The sequence below is a fragment of the Tachypleus tridentatus genome, chromosome 6, assembly GCF_004210375.1.
Source record: "Tachypleus tridentatus isolate NWPU-2018 chromosome 6, ASM421037v1, whole genome shotgun sequence".
NCBI lineage: Eukaryota > Metazoa > Arthropoda > Merostomata > Xiphosura > Limulidae > Tachypleus > Tachypleus tridentatus.
The window spans coordinates 14788510-14809904 of NC_134830.1; the positions used below are offsets into that span (position 1 = coordinate 14788510).

A 21395-nucleotide genomic window follows, 5' to 3' on the forward strand; every position below is an offset into this window, starting at 1 on the left:
TAATAGAGGTAATCATAAAACACTTCATTGAATTCTGAGTAAGAATACAAATAACTCATTTATCAACATATGTTCAGTTGTTAAGAATACACTTTTTTAAGCTAATATATTTGATCAAGACTCTTAACAATGGTGTTATTGTGCCAGACCCCACAAAAAGTGATCCAAAGGTTGGTAAATCTATTATATAATAAGGCTTTTTCTAGGATTAGGACAGTAACCCAAGGGATTTCTAAAGTCTAATCGTATTTGGCACGAATCAAGATATTAACAAAAAGTCAGGAGAAAATGAAACCTACTCATCAGCTGTTTTTTCCCATGTTCTAACGAAAGAGCAGAACACAAACTGAGGCACTCTCATTCGGTGTATTGTATCGATATTATCATACTTCTGAGAAGATTCCACATCATTATTTTGAGCTACTTTGCTTTGCTACTTGATTGCTTTTTGATAAAAAGTTTAAGACTGAAAAACAACAACACTCATCTTAATTACATCTTTTCTATGTTCGATTTATAACAAAATACAACAACAAAATATTTTTGTATGCGACAAAGTCTCTTTACTTATTACTTGACAGTTTAGATAATATATAATAAAATAAAACATTTTAATGAGAGCAAGAAGCAAGATCAGCGTTTCGAAGAGATCTTCCCTAATAAAAACCTAAAACTGTCACAGCGCCATCTACAATAACAATATGTGACTAATTCCTAATGACGAGAAACCCACTTGAAGTAAAAATGTATTCTCAAGACAGATGATTTGGGTATTGAAACGTTTATTAAAGAACAACGTCTTGAGATACAATATGTGATTAATGTTAGAAAATATACGGCAAAATATTATTGTTATTTCGCGAATATTTAAGAAAAATTACAACATTACTGCGGAACTCTTACCTAGCCACATACCAGTATAGTCTTTTCTTTGATATCCAAGCAATAAATTATTCAACACTTAAGAAACAAGCAAACAACAACAAAAAGAGAAGTTAGTTATCACCGAATTCATATTTCAAATTAACAAAATTAAGAACATTGTAATTGATGCATGTTAAAAGTTTCTCATTTCGATGGCATGTTTTCATTTCACGTGGGCAAAATAAATAATATAAATACTAAAACCTTTCTATAAAAAACACACAAAAGAACACAAGCACGCGTTCTTTTACAGCACATACTCTGTGGAAAGACTTATCCTGTAATATACCTGTAAAATAACTTTTGTAAATATAACAAAATCCATATTAATCAGTTTCAAGTTACATGAACACGTATTTCTCAATTCAGTAGGTCAGAGTGTGCGAAACACCACAACTGTATGCCCCAGTTTTGTGTGTAGAGCTGCAGACACTTAGTCTAGGAATCAAAGTCGACACACTGTTAAGCTTGGTTAACGTACTAGAAAACAAAACACAGTTATCAAGAGATATAGCATGCTGATCATGAAATATAAAATACTGGCGAAACCATAGAGCCCACCAATCTCAATATACGAATTTTAACAGCTCTATGTTTATTCAAATAAAGCTATATAGTGACAAGAACTCTTTAGTATCTTATGAAAGAATAAGTCTTATTATTAATAATAATCCATTCAACCAGTCTCTTTCATTTTAGTGTTTCAAAACATGAAAGTAACACTCGGTAACAAACAATAAACTCGCGCATATTTTAAACATCAGCTAATTCTGTCACGACTGTGCATTGCAATGCAATAGAAGTTTCTTGTTCACGTGCCATTTTATTTGACCACTGACTCAAGTAAGTACATAATGTAATTAAATTACATTATGTGTTCTATAAGCCAACAGTACTACTAACAACCAAACCTTGATTTTAATGTTTGAAAACTGCACCGGTATTTGCAGCGTGATGTGTCTCGTCTTTAGGTGTGTATAAACGAGGAAGTAAATGTAATTAAAATCTTCCACAGGTATGGTATTTGATGTACGACTACCAGGAGGAGTACTGAGCTTAGGATGCTGATTAATTTCGGCTGTTGTTTAGAACGCCATAAGAAAGTTCGCTTGAATAAATAAAATAATGACGTTAATATTGGAGTAAAAAGTTAAGCGACAACGAAGTAAAAATCAAAATATACCATTAAATAGATTAAACTTTTCAAGAATAGCAAAATATTCTTCGTAAAATAGGGATGTATTAAGAAGGCATTAAAATGTAATTATTTCAATAACCACATGGGAAATTATATATTTTAAAACAAGTAACTATGATAAATACAAATTTATAACTTAGAGGTATGCCTACTTGAAAAATCCATAAATATGAAGTCTTATCTCAGCAATACTAACTTAAAGCCACTTAATTAGAATAACTGTAAAGTGTGCTATTTTATAAAATATTTTGCATGCCCAAGCACGCTTAACACATCATTTAATAAGATACAAGACATGAAAAATACGCTTGACGCACGTTCAGTGCGACGATCACTAAGGTATCAGACGAGAACGATATATCTAACACAGGCAAGTGTGTCATCAGTGAACCTGAAAAAAAAAAAAAAAAAATCTGAACACGTAAAATAAGAAATTATGACTCAAGTTATCGTACGTATATCTTTTTAATGCTCGAAAGATGGTGATTCCTGGGAAAGTTTGGGATAGCTACACAAAGAGAAATCTGTGTTCTGCCCACAACGGGTATCGAAAGTTGTAAGTTCACAGCATATCGCTGTGCCACTAGGAGCAGGCCCTGCATGGCCAGGTGGGTTAAGGTGTTCGACTCGTAATTTGAGGGTTGCGGGTTCGCATCCCCGTCGCACCAAACATGCTCGCATTTTCAGCCGTGGGGGCGTTATAAAGTTACGGTCAATTCCACTATTCGTTCGTAAAAGAGTAGCCCAAAAGTTAGCGGTGGGTAATGATGACTAGTTGCCTTCCCTCTAGTCTTACACTGCTAAATTAAAGACGGCTAGCGCAGATAGCCTTCGAGTAGTTTTGCGCAGAATTAAAAAAAAGCAAACGAACACTAGGAACAGTTTGGGTAATATGTTGTTTTTCTTTTACTTGCTTTTATTTATAATTTACTCCGTGTTTTCACTAATTACTGGATTCAAGTACAAAAACTTGTTCTCGTTTTATTGGTCGAAGATGTTAGTGTAATTATTCATTGGATAAAAAAAATATAGGGGGGGCAACGAAAGAATACCAATAGATTTCTACGTAAGTGTCTGTCAATTTTTTTTCTCAACAATGCTGCTTATGAAAGAAATCTTTTAACCTTCTGGTTAACTAACAATATTACGATTACAACAATTTTGTATTAAGGATACGAACTTCTTTTTATCTATAATTACACACGACGTTTTCTCTACGTTAAAATACTTTCATTTGCTAGCTCTCGGATATCTTACCGGAATTCTTGATGACGAAAAACCCACTTGAAATAAAACGTATCTCAGAATCTGAAGATGACTTAGGAAGGTCGAAACGTTGTTACCTGCTTATTGATAAAAGTGTTAATACCTATATCAGTCGTTCTGAAATACATCTTACCGAAATCTTGGTCGGGCAACAATGAATTTTTAACTGCGGAACACCACATTAAATTTTCACAGCTTAACGAATTTTCAACACTCAGTACATTGTTGCTTGATAAAGGCTCCAGTAAGTTATCCGAGAGCTCGCAAATGAAAGTATTTTAATGTAGAGAAGAAACCGTGTCGTCAGTTTGTTTTTGGGTCAACGTATCAACAGTTTAAACAAATATATTCACCTTCATTTCAAATACTATATATATCTTAGCTTTATTATTTTTTTTGTTAGCTTTTACGGAACAAAAGTGAATGAAAGATTATACAAATGTACTGGTGAAACAGTGGGTTATTCAGATGTTCCGTTTGTTTGGGATGGTAAAAAAAAAGTTCATTTTATACAATGATAAACTTTACACCCATTTAGTGGTAAAAGTACATTCTAACTGAAGAAGTGAACATAAAAAACTATGTATTTATTTCTCTGCATTCTTTGAACTTCGATGCTTGTTTGTAAGTCGGGATTTGCTTCAAATATTGACGTATAAACAAATTTTGGTCCTACGACTTGAAGATCAGGCATGGCCAGAGGTGCGGGTTCGAATCCCCATCACACTAAACATGCCTACCCTTTAAGACGTGGGGGCGTTATAATGTGTCAGTTAATTCCACTATTCGTTGGTAAAAGAGTAGCCCAAGAGTTGGCGATGGGTGGTGATGACTAGCTTCCTTCTCTCTTGTCTTACACTGCTAAATTAGGGAAGGCTAGCGCAGATAGCCCTCGTGTAGTCTTGCGCGAAATTCAAAGCAAAGCAAACCAAACCCATGACTTAAAAATTATTGTTTCTCTTGCAAGATGTCAAGATGTGAAAATGATCGATTTGTTACTTCTTTCATTATCCATAGTTACAGAGTACGGATAACAAAAAACCCTTTTGTCGTCTTACTACTCGTGTCCAGTGCACATTTCATGGATTTTCAAGTTGCTACTGAATAGTGTTAAACCAGAATGAAACAACTAGTTCATTGAATATTTCGGTTGTTTCTGTGAAGATATTTCGTATCATCATAACTTCATTCAATTATTTCCAGTGTCTTATGAATTACTATAATTTGATAACACGTAACCCTAACCTTGTACATGTGACAACGAAAACGTAATGTTTAATCTTAGAAGATAAAATAAAACCAATACCTTGACTAGCTAATTTGGTTTGCTTTTGTTTTGAATTTCGCGAAAAGCTACACGAAGGCTATCTGCGCTATCCGTCCCTAATTTAGCAGTATAAAACTAGAGGGAAGGCAACTAATCATCATCACCCACCGCCACCTATTGGGCTGCTCTTTTACCAATGAATAGTGGGATTGACCGTCACATTATAACGCTTCAACTGCTGAAAGGGCATGCATGTTTGGTGCGACGGGTATTTAAACCTGCATCCTCAGATGACGAGCCGAGTGCCTTATTCACCTGGCCATGCCGGGCCGTTGATTAGCAAGAATCTCTAGTTTCGAGTCTTCAGCTCTGTTCTATATTAATCAATGTTTCGCGTTTACTTGTTCCCAAATTACATTTCTGGGCTAGTAAGACGAATTTTGGCCAGCAGACTAATAGTGGCCTGGAGAAGGGGTTATCCTTATCTGTATGGAATATCCCGTCCTTGCCCTAGGAAGGCTAAAACACGCACCAAGCTTGATTGATTTAAGAGTAGACTTAAGGGGTCAATAAATCCGAATCTGGCATCGGATTTTATTTTTCTTACCCACTAGGTATGCTGTGTTAATAATCCTAATACACAAGCTATGGGGATTAAACATGGTTGATGTTCTAAAAGATTTTGTTTTCAAGTATGAAGTCTCCTTCTTAGGGTAGTCATAGTAATAACTGGAGGCACTGAAGGAGCATAATCGATACACTAAGGTTTTTGTGAATCAGGAAATTCCTTTTATACCGGGCATCAGAGCGTGGAAATTTTATGTTAGTGAACGGAAAGCTGACGTATTTTTAAACGCATATAGAAAACATGGGGTGGGGTTCAGATACAAATATCAAAATTCCTATGTCACTCCTCGGATAGTTTTAAGGGCAAGTGCCATTTGGTGACAATCGGTACAGCGGTTCACCACTCAGCGAACACAACTCAGGGTGAGATATAGAGCTCCTGAGGATGAAATAGGGAGCTAGATTCAACCTTGTCAATTCTAAAAGGTTTAGTGAAAATCGGTTCAGCAGTTCGTCAATTATAAGCGAACACACACGCACATACTATTGTTAGGTGAACAATAACTGAATGCAGTAGTACTGAAAATACGCTTCAACTCAAGTTATTTCATTCAACGAATGATACGTGGAGAGATTATAATTTTCGGCAAAGTTGTATAAGGAGATCATCGCACGTAATAAGGATTACTTAAGTGAATTTTTTTGTTTATTTTATACGTAAAAATGGAAACGGATATGAGAAATAATATCGCAGTGAATCACAACCCGGACATGCTACACCCGGCGGCAAGTGACGTGCGTTATCTGAAATGGGGTGAACATTGGCTGATATAGAGTATCACATGTTAAGAAGGAGGTAGATTTTCTGGTTTCACATTTCAGTAGGTAGTAAACACCATCTTTACATGATTATATACAGAGTTGGCGAAAACAAAGAGTCATTAGACCAGTTGCTGTAGCTTGGTGAACTCGCAACTGGGTGGTGAACATTTTAGAAATAACTCTTAAATGTCAGAAACCGGATTATTGTTCCTTCTACAAAATACCAATTGCTTTCGTCTTATATAACACTACTTTTCGTGCATTCGAACGCTTAAAAACACTTTAGTGACACGGAAATAAAACAAGACTTGCATGTAAAGATTACTATTTGGAACATTGTCGTATTTAATGTACAACAGTATTCAGTTACAGTGCAAAGATACACATAATGTAAAAAGGACGGAATACTTCACCCAAAACATTGTTCTTGAGAGCTACTGAGAAATTCATAAGAATGATATAAGCAAAAGTTAACTGCGATACTTTTACATTGATATATATGTGTTTGAAAACACAGGGCTCAGGTATAAAGCTATACACACTTTGTATTTCCATAGTTACTGCCGACCCTTTGCTGTAGCGCACAGCCAAAGACAAGCTTTCAAGCTAAGTTCTGTTATTACGTTATCATTAAAAACGTTTTGTGAGCTACAAATACAAACTTATGTATGAAGTACAACTACCAAGTTATTCCTAAGTTTTGTGAACTACAAATATAGAATTATGTCTGAAGTACGGCCATCAAGTTATTACATTATTCCTGAGCTTTGTGAGCTACAAATATAAACTTATGTGTGAAGTGTACTCAGCGACAGTTACTTATAGTAATTTTTTTCCTTTATGTGTGAAGTATACTCAGCGACAGTTACTTATAGTAATTTTTTTCCTTTTTGATAATATATAATTTTAATGCATATCCTGTGAGGAAATATGACAGAAGACTATACCTGTTTGACTTGTAAACTATTTAGGTAATAGGTTAGTACAATTATACGTGAAACAACAGGAACTCAAATCACAAAAGGTTTCATGTTCGCAAAAATAGCAGGTAAGATATAAAAGTCTAATTAATTAATATGAGCGAAACGGTAGGGTTGCTCAACTTAAAACAAAGTTAGTCAGAGGGGGGATATTAACATTTTAGAAACGCTGCACATGAAAGAAAATGACCAACTAACTTTAGTGTTTGTTATTTATTTCTGTTCTGACGAAAGTGTAAGTTGTCGTTTTTCAATCACATAGATTACTGTTAACAAATACTCACTGCGTATATCAATATGCGGAAACATAGTAGTGTGTTTGTTTGTGACATAAAGTAAATTTTAGGCTGAAAAACTTAATTTAAGCATTTTATCTTATCTTCGTCATTGTAATAGTACTGAATACGCAGCAGAGAATTTTGTGGATTGTTTGTGAAATATTGTCAACATAGGAGAATAAATATGTATTACATGATAGAAATATTTGAAAACACCTGTACAAAAAACTGGGATATATAAGATACCAGTAACTGAACAAAAAAACGAAAAGTATCACAGGATAGGTTGTCTTGGACACCATTTCGTTCTATGGTCAAGTAATAATACAGGTCACTTTTACATGGAAGCACATTATGATAAAGAACGATTTATAAACATGGTGAAATGGTTTATTTTCAGGAACATGATACGTGTTTGACAGACCAGTATTACATAATGTTGTTTGTTTCTCAGAATAAAAGTACTGCACAATTCTTATAAATCTTTGTTTGTCAATTTGCTGTTAATAAACACAGGTTACTATTATCTCTGAGCAAAGACAGCTTGATTTGGTTGGGTGTAGTTTGTATTTATTTACATTTTGCATACGTTATTATTTTCAAAACTTTATAATGATGTATGTTATATACAATGTATAGACTTGGTATAGATATATAGATACGTATACATATATATAAAAATATACATGGGACACTTACCAGCAGTTTAAATATCTCCTAATAGATGATCATTCTGTCAAAAACATCTACATGAGAATAATAATACAATTTCTGTAACATAAAAAACAAAATACACATCATATCGAATGTAACAAAAATGCTAATTACGGCAGTCTCCAGATGTCAGCCAAGAAGCTGTGTCACTAAACACGACCTACACTCATTCTCACCGAAGAAAGTTAGTTTCCTTTACGTTTCCTAACTTTCACCCAATCAGAGATCCGGCCGGTCCACTTTCTGTTAAGGGTAAACAAGCTCTCTAAGTGTTGACGAAAGATAATTTGAAGTGGTAAATTTCTGGGCGCGGTGTGAAAACGCAACCTTAAAGATGTGAAGGTGGAACGGGGTTACAACTTCAAACTGTGAATATATTCGAATATTTTATAATATTGTCACGCTTCTGTGTGAATTACAGGGCGTTTCGCGTTTAATTTTCTGTTACGAATTTAAACAAATGCCTAAAATAATCGAATATTGAGGATAACACATGGTAAAAAAGTTTAAATAATAAATTAAATGACATAGTTTGTTAGGTTGACAAAAACCCACTTGGAAACGAGTAAGTTTCGTGTTAATTTCAGCATATGAATGAATTAGCTGGCAAAGATCCATTTGGTTTTTCATAAATCATCACTTTACTTCTTAAAGATTATACGTAAGAGGTCATATAAATTTAATAGTACTATCCTATTTATTTAATAGTAATATCAAATACTTTAGTGTTTGTGAACAGTATGAAATGTGCCATTGCATAATAATAATAAAACAGCAACAAAGAGAAAAAAAAACATCCACCGCGCAGTCCTTCAGAGAACCTTTATCAATACGAGGAACATTGAATGTCAGAAACGTTTTACTGACATATAGACACATTCACACAGTATTCGCTAGTACACGCGGACGAATCATTGTAACAGAAGGCGCTCTGATAAATCAATCATGTGTTATAACTTGACAAGAACCGTATAGTGTCTTTAAATCTCAGGATCGAAAGTCTTGAAACAGGTGAATGTGAAATCATAATATTACGTACACTAAATTACAACAGTACTATTGCTACACAAATACAGTGCGCCTTAAATCATAGAAAATATGTTATATTGACATTTGCGTTCGCGATACGTTAATCATTTGAATAATAAATTTCTTCGTTTCCAACAAAGTGATGAAAACAAGAAAAAACACCTTATTAATTCTGCGTGTCCCCGTCGTACCAAAGACGCTCGCCCTTTCAGCCGTGGGGGCGTTATTATGTGTCGGCCTATCCCATTATTTGTTGGTAAAAGAGTAGCCCAAGAATTGGCGGTGGGTAGTGATGAGTAGCTGCTTTCCCTCTAGTCTGACATTGCTAAATTAGGGACGGCTAGCGCAGATAGCCATTGTGTAGCTTTGTGCGAAATTCAAAACAAACAATTAATTCTGTAATCACCGAGTATACCCCCGCTAGCACAGCGGTAAGTCTAAAACGCTAAAATCAGGGGTTAGATTCCCCTCGGTGGGCTCAGCAGATAGCCAAATGTGGCTTTGCTATAACACAAACACACTCATCGAGCAAAAATGAAAAAAAACAAACACCGTGTAAACTATTTCCGTCAGTTTTAAGGCTAATTACCATGAACTTTTGATTCTGATTAAAAATCTAACTATACAGTTCATCTCAATAAACCAGATATAAAAACATGATATTAGCTATGATTTTCGTAGTACTGAAATTTTGCATTAGATGTACATATTAAAGTTGGTGAAATCAAGGACGTGCCTAATACACGGCCGATTTACAAGTTGAGGGTCGCAGGTTCGAATCTCCGTCACACCAAACATACTTTCCTTTTCAGTCCTTGGGGCATTATAATAAGACGGTCGATACCCGTATTTGATGGTAAAAGAAAAACCCCAGAAGACTAGCTGCCATCCCTCTAGTCCGCCTCTTCTCCAGTGGCACAGTGGTATGTGTGCGGAATCACGCCGCTAAAACCGAGTTTCGATACCCTTGGTGGGCAAAGCACAAATAGCCCATTTAGTATAACTTCGTCCTTAATTCCAAACAAACAATCCCTCTAGTTTTACAACGCTAAATTAGGAAGAGCTAGCGCAGATAGCCCCTCGTGTAGCTTTGCGCGAAATTCCAAACACAAACTCTTCTAATACAAAGCTTGAAATGTTATATTTGTTTCTGTGCATGTGATGATTTGGCTTATGCTGTAAACTTTGTTTCAAAATACTAATCAAACCTAAATGAACAATGTGTTGAATCAAAAGTAAAAAAAACAACTAATTTTATAAAAGGTTAAACTGAACGAGTGATATCTATGAAATTTCTTTATTTACTACTATATCTGTAAAGAATATGTAAATCTATAATTATAGAATCGCATACAATCACTTTACGCTTTTCGGTGGCATAGCAATAAGACTGAGGAATTGTAACTCCAAAAATCGGGTTTTGATACCTGCAGATATCTGGATAGAGCATAACTAAATCTTTATGAAGGTTTGTACATCACAATAATATGAGAAATTAAATTATTGCGAAATGTTGTTCATGGTTCTCCACACTCGTCAAACTAAAGAGTATCACCAACTTTTTGTTGCTGTTCACATTTTGGTTACACAAATTCTGAAAACCTATATTTATTAGTTTACATGAGCTCTCAAAATCCAAAGTATGACCAAAGCAACAGTAAAACCACAGTTCCAGACTGGTACAGTTTAGGTAGATGCCATTCAATATACGTTCAAAATTTCTACTTTTACGGCATTACAGCAAAAGAATAAAAGTAGGTGCTACGAGTGATTGGTAGACCCGGAAACCATTGCACAAGGGAGATTATATAAACTACAAAATTCACTTTTACACCTAAAGATTCACAGAACTACATTCTACAGTATCGATTGAAGCTGGACATAAGAGAGCCGACACAGTTGAAGAAAAATGTTTTCAACTGATCACAGTATAACCTTTGTTACCTATAATGTGTAGTTAATGTGTAGTTAATGTATTCATTATACACAGTGCAAAAGATGAAAGGTTATACCCTGTAGCTCTTGCGGCGAAACCGGATCGCTTTCAACACTAAATAAAGATGTCTTTGTGTATATATATTACTGGAAGTATTTAACTTGGCTGAATAAAAATATTAATTGCAAAATTTACTTCTAAGAATTAGAACTGAATGACAGGTATCATTAAATTCTTTCACGTCTACGTGGGTATTTCCTGTGATACGATGTTGAAATTAAGAGCACAAAGTTCTATAGATGTAATATATAATATAATATAGATATAATAATTTTTTACAATAAACTATTATACATGACTTAGATATTGCAACACAAATATATCTTTATGTTATCTTGTTTCACAAAATGGAACGAAGTAATTAATACATTTAAGCTTGTATAAGGTTTACTCGTCTTTGAATTTTCGCAAAGCTACACGAGGGATATTTGCGCCAGCCGTCTCTAATTTACAAGTGTAAGACTAGGGGGAAGGCAGCTAGTCATCACCACCCACTGTTAATTCTTGGGCTACTCTTTTACTAACGCTGAAAGGGCGGGTATGTTCGGTATGAGGGGGATTCGATCCCCTAACCTTCAGATTACGAGTCGAGTGCCTTCACGACCTGGCCATGCCGGGCCATCCTTGAAGGGCCGGGCATGTTTATTGTATGTACATACAATTTCAATTTAAAACATATCTAGGAAGAATACTGTTTGACGAAACGGCATTTGCTGTAAAACAATATTACAATACAGTAAATAGTGAAACCTTTAAGAATTTTCCTTAAAACACGGATGTTAAGCTAAGAAACTACAATTTACTTAAACATAAAAATATTAAAACAATAATCTTTAAAGCTGCAAACACCGAAACAGTAAAATCAATTAATTCGATGCAGATTTCATACCGTCCGATCTGAAAGTAATTCCTCGATTCAGTTATGTTTGTTGTTAAGCACAACGCTACACAATATCCTATCTATGCTATGCCCACTGCGGGTAACGAAACAAAATTTTTACCATCATAAGCCCTCAATCTTTCCACTTGGTCACCTGCAGCTGTTGAGTTACGGATTAAAAGTTTGGGTATATTTGAAAGTTCTTTATGTCGTTATGAAAGATTTGTAACAGTCATAAAAATTAATCAATCGTCAAAACATTTATTTTGAATTAACTTCAGATAGCGTCGAAATAATTTGATTTAATATTTGTTATAAAGGAAAAAAAACAAGTCATTTCTTATTGGGCTAAACAACCTAGAATATTAACAAAAAGAGAGAAGTTACTTACTATTTTGGTTCATGTAAACTTTTTACACCTGTTTACAACTGCCGAGAGCGATTGCAACGAAAACTAATTTGTCGGCGTGTTAGTTTGTTAGTTAGTTTTGTTTTTGAATTTCGCACAAAGCTACTCGATGGCTATCTGGGCTAGCCGTCCCTAATTTACCAATGTAAGACAAGATGGAAGGCAGCTAGTCATCACCACCTACAGTCAACTCTTGGGCTACTCTTTTACCCACGAATAGTGGGATTGCTCGTAACATTATAACGCCCACACGGCTGAAAGGGCGAGCATGTTTGGTGCGACGAGGATTTGAACCCGCGACCCTCAGATTACGAGTCGCACGCCTTAACACGCTTGGCCATGCCGGGCCAAACTACGTGTTCGTATTCAGCTAACAGCAGTACACCTTAATTTGTCATCACAGTCAAATATTTTGCTAATATATTTTACAACATAAAGCAAAGAGTATTAAAATCTTATCATTATAATTTTTAATTTGATAAAATGTTTGCTAATAAAACCTTAGTATTAAAATAGGTCAGCGGATACTGTTGAATATCCAAATGTTAAAGAATTCATACCGAAAGTAAAGCGGAAGGATAAAACAAAAATTTGGGCGTAAATGTACAAAATTCGAAGAGATCGGACCCGGCATGGCCAGGTGGTTAGGGCGCTCAACTCGTAATCGGAGAATCATTAGTTCGAATCCCTGTCACACCAAACATGCTCATCCTTTTAGTCGCGGGGTTGTTATAAGCAACTATCAATTACCCAATCGTCAGTAAAAGAGTAGCCCAAGAATTGGCGGTGGGTGGTGATGACTAGCTGCCTTTCTTCTAATTTTACACTGTTTAATTAGGGACAACTAGCACAGATTACTCCTCGTGTAACTTTTTGCGAAATTAAAAACAACCAAAAAAACCATCAAATATATCCAGCAAGAGAAATTCAAGCTATAGTCAACTCCAAAATATCATCAGCATCTTCTAAGCCTGATGATTTTATAGCACCAATACACGATTTGTTGACTGGTTAACATGTAAATGTGAAGAAAACAACTTACAATTAAGGTTTCATTGTATGTTTGAAATCTTTATTACGAAAATCAAAGTGCGTCGAAGATGATTTTTTAAATAGTAGAGAAATAATTATTCATACTTGTAATAACGCATTATTTTTGTCTACAATTTTTATTTACTTCATATTCAGCAGTTTCTCTCTCTCTTTTTTAAACGGTAACAATTCACTGACTTATGCCTACATATTTTGATTGAGAATTTGTCATATGAAGATATGCAGGTATTATAATAATAATTTTAATTTTCTGTCCTTGCCAATAAAATCGTCTTTAAATAGCACAATTATGTTTTTAAAATTAATTCCCCTTAGAAATACTTGCTACTTTTCCATTTTTATTCTCAAATAAAGCATTAGATTTTTCATGTCTGACATTTGGTAGCAAATCCAGGTCACGAGAATGCTTCGTTTTAACATTACTTCTTATTCTATCACTAACTGAACAGAGGTAAAATGGAAGAGATAATACACATTAGGTGATTTTAAAATTACTCGCATCATGGCGCTACCAGATAACTGTGAAATGGTCAATTGGACAGAGTCCGTAACTAAACGATTAAGTTTTCTTAAAGCTGTAATTCAGCCTAATAACAACAGTTGCACTACCACACCTATAGTAGACAGTTGATTTCTTCGGAGTAAAAATAGAGCGGAATGTTTAGCAGGAGGTAGAACAAGGTTAGAAGAATGTCTGTCATCAGAAAGAAAACGTATCTACAAACCGGTTGTTTTGTGCGACGTTACAAACCTAGCTTCAAAACCTGGTCATTCAGTTTTATCCACCTCTCATTCCCTTTTCTGTATTTTAATGGTAGCACTAGTCACACTTCCCGTTTGGTAAAGATACACCAATAGCCACTTGTATTGAACTAGTCATACTTCCAGTTTGGTAGAGATACAGCAATAACCACTTGTATAGAACTAGTCATACTTCCAGTTTGGTAGAGATACAGCAATAACTACTTGTATAAAACTAGTCATACTTCCAGTTTGGTAGAGATACAGCAATAACCTCTTGTATAGAACTAGTCATACTTCCAGTTTGGTAAAGATACACCAATAGCCACTTGTATTCATATCCCATTCTCTTAATTTCTATAAATAACGGAGAGAGCAGAGGTGTAAGGATCACCAGCAGTGGTCACATTAGTTAGGATTACACTACTTGAAGTACTAAGATGCTGCTATAAAATAAAAATAAGTATAATTTCAAAGCATTAATAAACTATCTACATCAAGGCCATGAATAAACCAGAGAAAATGACATAATTCTTTAAAGCGACATAGTGTAATTTTGTAAAAGGTATAAAATCGACTTTCACATACAGGGAAAAAAATCCAATGTTTCAGACCTTATCGTGGACTAGCAGTTAGTGTGTCAGACCGGGAATCTATGGTTCGAGACGTGGCGTGCTACGGCACATACTTCACATTTTAAGCCATGGGTAAAATGTAAGAATAACAGCTAGTTCCCCTGTTCGGTTTAGAGCAAAGTTTCATGCAGTGGGTGCCTTCTGTCCTCTCCACATTATAAAATTAGCGACGATTATTCGTGAACGACATGATCTTCGACCTGGATGTTCAGCAAATTGTGTCTTTCAGTCGTCGTCCAGGTAATGAAGCATTTTTTTAATTTGTTGTCGATAAATTTATATATAAAAAAGGTTATAAATAATTTTTATTTTACTTTCCAATCACACAATAAAAGAAAACCCGTCACACTATACACCCTCGTCCTTACAGCCGTGGAGGCGTTATAATGTGATCATCCATTCTTCTATTTATTGGTAATAGAGTAGCCCACGAGTTGGCGGTGGGTGATGATGACTAGTTGCCTTCCCTCTAGTCTTATACTGCTAAATTAGGGACGGCTAGCGCAGATAGTTCTCGCGTAGCTTTGCGCGAAATTCAAAACGAACCAAAGAAATAAAAAGTAACCAATTTTTTGTCACCAAATACAAAACGCTCTTCATTAACCATGAACATCACGATCAGTTCTCAAATACTGATATATAGCAGTTTCAATTAAATCGCCACTACAAAACCTGGAGATTTTGGGCAACACGGTACACACATTACAGAAGCAAACGTTATTAGTCAAATATTTATCAACACTTATCTTTTGGGAGAAAATTGTTTTGTCACTAAGTTTTTAAGCTTTGCGTTTGAACTTTGTCTTAGACCACCATGTCCAACATATTGTGTTACTATAAATTTCAACAGTAATAAAAAATAATAAGAATAATTCCTGTTAGTTTCACTTCATAACTAATAGAACACATTACGGAATAATATACAAGTGTCACGTCGATATGGCAAAAGTGTGTTGTTGTTTTTTTAATAAGTATTCACACCGCTAGGGTGAGAGACAAGGAGACAAAGAAAAAACCCTGGAATGAAGAACCATTAAAATTTTGCTGTTCTTTTATATATAAAAAACGCATTCCTGATTTTAACGGATTGTAGGTTTTTCCTCTAGTTTGATCTACCATAAACAGATCTACCATAAATAATTTAGAATGTTTCACTGTGAGATGGATGGGAGATGGTTATTTTAACATATTGAGGTCGCACAAGAGAGGTTTGGAAAGTTCTCGAACTTGCGCTCGACTTGAATAAATAAACACAGTATTTGTTTACGTACCACAGTACCTACCCCTTTAACGCTGTATTACTTCCACTTCGATTACCCTAGTTGGCTACTTTATCATGCTTGTATAAGATGTCTAAAAGTAACAGTCAATGGAATTTAGGCCAAAAGTTGAGTTCAAAATAAAGGTCATGAAATGTGAGTTCATTCACACTTCAGTCGATAAAAAAATAAAGAAATAATTAATGACAGATCAAGAATTTTCTCAACAGATTTGGGCACAAAAATACATAAAGAAATTATGTTAGAAAACGTGTGTGTGTGTGTGTGTGTGTCTGCTGAGCCCACTAAGGGGGAGCGCACCCCCATTGTAGCGTTGTAAATCCTGAGACTTACCGCTGTACTAGCGGGAGTCGTTAGAAAACGTTATTAACATGTATCAGTTACAGTGTTATAGAAGAAATTACAGATATGAAAACAACTGTTATATTTTTTTTTCTAGCTGTTTTTTGTCTCCATTATTTATTTAGGTTTTCTTATTATGCCAGAACTCAAAAAGTGAATCACTAATATAACTTTTCTACAGACGTCACATCAATTGGTAACGATGACAATGCACACGGGAAAAGAAATAGATACCTTAAGAACCGAGTACATAAAAACAAGGCCCGGCGTAGCCAAGTGATTAAAGCATTTGGCTCGTAATCCGAAGGTCGGGGGTTCGAATCCGTGTAACAGCAAGCATACTCGCCCTTTCAGTCGTGGGAGCATTATAATGTGACGATCAATCTCACGATTCGTTGGTAAAAGATTTGCCAAAGAGTGGGTGGTGATGACTAACTACCTTCCCTCTAGTCTTACACTGCTAAATTAGAGACGGCTAACGCGGATAACCCTCGAGTAGCTATGTGCGAAATTCAAAACAAACTATACAAGAACAAACGCTGTAAACGCCATCTCGCTGAAAGTTCTGCAACATTAGTTATATAACAATTTTATTTTCGTAAATGAAAACCATTTCCAGATAAATGAATGAAAGTATAGTCAGTTCCGGTTTATTCAGAGACTAGACAGTGCACGAACGTAAATGACATAAAGAAGTCTACACTGGCACAACAATGTTTAAACTAGGCCTTCAACGCTTAAATATGAAGACAGAGAGAGCGGGTTCCAAATTAGGCTTTCAACTTTTATATTTGGTGACAGAAAGAGCAGTTCTAAAATTAAGTATTCTACATATGTACAGAGGGAGAATCAGTATGCGTTTAAAGTTAGGCTTTCAACTTTTATATTTGGTGACAGAAAGAGCAGTTCTAAAATTAAGTATTCTACATATGTACAGAGGGAGAAGCAGTGTGCGTTTAAAGTTAGGCTTTCTGCTTTTATATTTGGTGACAGAAAGAGCAGTTCTAAAATTAAGTATTCTACATATGTACAGAGGGAGAAGCAGTGTGCGTTTAAAGTTAGGCTTTCTGCTTTTATGCACGACTAATGTTCGAAAATGTTTGTTTAGATATAAATGCTACAGCTTATATTTCTTCATAACCAAATGAAATACTCAAGCTTGTATGGAAGATAAACTATTCTTTTAGCTACTTATGGTTGCAATTTTCTAACGACTTGATCTTCAGTTTTACTTACAGATTAATAATAAATGTGTTCTTACATAGCTTCTTGAAGCAAGATGTTGTTACGTAGTTTCTTCAAGCAAGATGTCTTACATAGCTTTTTCAAACAAGATGTTCTTACATAGCTTCTCGAAACAAGATGTTCTTAGGTTGCTTCTCGGAACAAAATGTTCTTACATAGGTTCTTGAAGCAAGATGTTCTTACATAGATTCTCGAAGCAAGATGTTCTTACCTAGGTTCTCGAAGCAAATGTGCTTACATAGCTTTTTGAAGCAAGATATCTAGCTAATCATAACGTCCTTTTTTCTACAAATATTTACTGTATGTTTATGATAATGTTTTTACCCATAACACAACTGAAATTATCAATATGCGTTTTTATGTTTTATTTCCCCCCAAATAAACTTCATACCTTTTTCTGTACATATATGATGAATAACTAATTTTTCGAATGCTGTTTTCCTGTTTAGCTGTATGCACTATTTTCATTCATTTTTATCTCTATAATTATTTACACTCGCATGATTTATATTAAAGGGGCTTATCTTCATCTTTCTGATAATGTTTATCTCTTTCTCTATGTGTGTATATATATATATATATATATATATATTAATTTTTTTTCTTATTTTTGTCTGTTGTATTTCAGATTTCAATACAATGACACAAAGTGCATATTAAATGTCGATATTTCTGTTAAAACAGCAAAAGAAATATAAATATTTCCAAGAGTTGGCTGCAAATTCTTTTTCGATACGGTTGGGTAATTAATATGGAATTAGAAGCAGAAATAAAATTAGAAGCCATTCATTTTGATGTGAAAACTATCATTAGAGACTCAGAGAAAATGATATAAAACATTTGATAATGAAGTCCAAATCCTATTAAGTTGCACTCGATCATATCCCAGTTTTAAATTAAGGCGACTACAAATTACGGTCTAACATTAAATGTGGTGAATTAAAAAAATATTATCAAAGTTAGGCTAAGTATATAAATCTGGACTTAAATATTTTAAAATGTATCTGTTAAATTAATAAAGACACCTTGTATAACTAAATATCTAAAAACAGTAAATGTTATAAATCAGAAAAGAAAACTAAAGCATATAATGATTCGATTGTATTTAAACAGCATCTAGCACGCCATCTTTGCTAAAGTAATTTTTGTTTATTTATGAATTTTCTTTCCTCACGAAAACGTGGGTTTCAGTGAGAAAAATATTACTCAGAGGTATAATCTATTCTTTTGAGACTAGTTTTGCAGAATTCACGAATTATCAGTGCAGATGGAAAAATAAAAAATGGCTCATTTAGTGTAGAAAATTAAGAATTTTGTTTGATTTGGATTTATAGTCTTTTACTTACCACAATTGGTAAAATTCTGCCGGTACTCACCGGTACTGAGTACCGTGGTAAAATTCTGCCGGTACTCACCGGTACTGAGTACCGTGGTAAAATTCTGCCGGCACTCACCGGTACTGAGTACCGTGGTAAAATTCTGCCGGTACTCACCGGTACTGAGTACCGTGGTAAAATTCTGCCGGCACTCACCGGTACTGAGTACCGTGGTAAAATTCTGCCGGCACTCACCGGTACTGAGTACCGTGGTAAAATTCTGCCGGTACTCACCGGTACTGAGTACCGTGGTAAAATTCTGCCGGTACTCACCGGTACTGAGTACCGTGGTAAAATTCTGCCGGCACTCACCGGTACTGAGTACCGTGGTAAAATTCTGCCGGTACTCACCGGTACTGAGTACCGTGGTAAAATTCTGCCGGTACTCACCGGTACTGAGTACCGTGGTAAAATTCTGCCGGCACTCACCGGTACTGAGTACCGTGGTAAAATTCTGCCGGTACTCACCGGTACTGAGTATCGGAACTTATTTTTCAAGACTGCACTAGTACCAGGACTTATTTCAGCTGCTTTGTGTTTACTGATGTTTACGTGTATTTTGTTTTTTCAAAAAGAAGTCCACTTCACCCAGCTGAGTATCTTGATTTGTTTATTTTATCGAGAATGTTACCCCTAATAATTTACGTATTTGGCCATCATGCGACTTACTCTTAAAATAAATTATCTATTATTATTCAGAGGACTAACTGCATAATTATTTATTTATGAATTTCAGTAATGGATAATGAAATGTTCCTCAAAACAAAATATCAATCAGATTTGACCGAAATCCTAATAATATGTCCCAATGTTTGACAATCTAAAGATATTTAAATTAGTCCTAACTCCAAGTTAAGCCAACAACGCAAAATCATACTCAGTAATGAAATCTGGTTTCAAGTGACAGAAGTCCGTAGACATACTACTGTGCCACTTGGGAGGGGAACATGCCATAGGTCACTACTTACAAAACATAAAAAAAAACTCTTGAATTAGTCTTGTTAACAAGATATATAAACATCTTATCAACATGCGAAACATGACGTTGACAGTTCTAACGTAATATAATCCACCCATCTCTCCTGTTAAACAGCTTTTGAGAATATCATCAAATTTCTATACGTCTATGGCCACAAATAATCTTTATACGAACTTTTTAATGTTTGCGAAATAGGAAAACCCTTCAGTTCAGGTTTTTATATTCATATTTTTTATAATTAGTTGAGCAGTGTATATGCACGTGTTCTCTGGTAACGATCTGTTGTTTGCTGTTAATGAAGTAGGTAGGATACATTTCACAATAAAACTTGTTAATTTCTACGTAACCTCTTCTTCGTAAATATAACTATGTTGACTGAATGAGTGTTAAAGAGGTATCCAATTGTTTTCGTTTTTCCTAATGCATCAGACCTTCATTTTATTTACAGTTTTGTGCTATTGTTGTTTAACTCAAAGTTAATTGTACGCAATTAACATATTCCGAACCAGTAGAGTGAACACGAGAATCAAGTTCTTCGTATAATCAACCAGGATAATTTTCTGACCACAACAGCGACGTAACAAAAGTGATAGTTAAACAGGACAATTGAAGGTAATGGCCTCGAAGTTTCCACGTTGACTAATATTAGGGTTAGTTGAAGCAGAAAGTACACTTCTTCATAGCAGCAGCTGGATGTCATGGTAGCAATTGTTTTATTATATTCTTGCGTTATTTAGCTTTTGTAGAGAAACGTAACATACCTTTTACAACGCTTTTGAAATATTATCCGAATGAATACCTTGAAATATATAAGGGGTAAAAGCTTTATGTCATTTAGAACTTGTAGAAAAATATAGTGCGATAAATGTATAAAGTATTGCTTGAATGTTTGGGATGGATGGATTGTTTATTTAGCCATTTTGTGTGAAAGTACACAATTGTTATGTACCTGTTATTATTTTAAACTGTTGACTAGAGGGAGGGTAACTCGTCAACCATATGCAGCACGCCAACTCTTGAACTAGTCTTGTCTGAAGGAACAGTGGGATGTTATTTGAGGCTTACAGCGTAACTACGATTCCATAGTGTGGTGCACAGTTTTTGTGGTAACCAATTTTGAAAAAATATGAATTCTCAGATTCACAGTGCAAGCACATTAATTACCCCTGGCTGTTCCACATTAATGAGAGTGTGAGTTAATGTTTGAAATATTTAAGGGTAAAAACTGTGGTGATAATTCCAGCTACAATTAATTCTAGCCTATTTGTCTATGCTATATAATCGTCAAGTCTATGTAGTTGGGTAGATTACACTAAAGTGTTAAAGTTGTTAAGTGAAGTTACATTTCACTTACCGTTAAGTTCTAGGAACGTTTGATAGTTTCTAACCATAATACATGCGTAAAGATGAAAGG

At 34.9% G+C, this 21395-nt stretch overlaps 2 protein-coding genes across 3 annotated transcripts in view; one reads left to right on the plus strand and one right to left on the minus strand.

Moving 5' to 3' along the window:
- Positions 1-8162, minus strand: part of LOC143251968 (uncharacterized) — a 133295-nt gene extending 125133 nt beyond the window's left edge. The window contains exon 1 of one of the 2 annotated variants that reach the window (XM_076503385.1): positions 8002-8162. The gene's annotated coding sequence lies outside the window, so the exon portion shown is untranslated. The remainder of the gene's footprint in view (positions 1-8001) is intronic. The other variant, XM_076503384.1, reaches the window with a different exon arrangement.
- A 12499-nt stretch (positions 8163-20661) lies between these two features.
- Positions 20662-21395, plus strand: part of LOC143251969 (uncharacterized) — a 170798-nt gene continuing 170064 nt past the window's right edge. Inside the window, exon 1 of the mRNA XM_076503389.1 lies at positions 20662-20682. Coding sequence (XP_076359504.1) covers positions 20680-20682 — 3 coding nt within the window. The 5' untranslated portion in view covers positions 20662-20679. The remainder of the gene's footprint in view (positions 20683-21395) is intronic.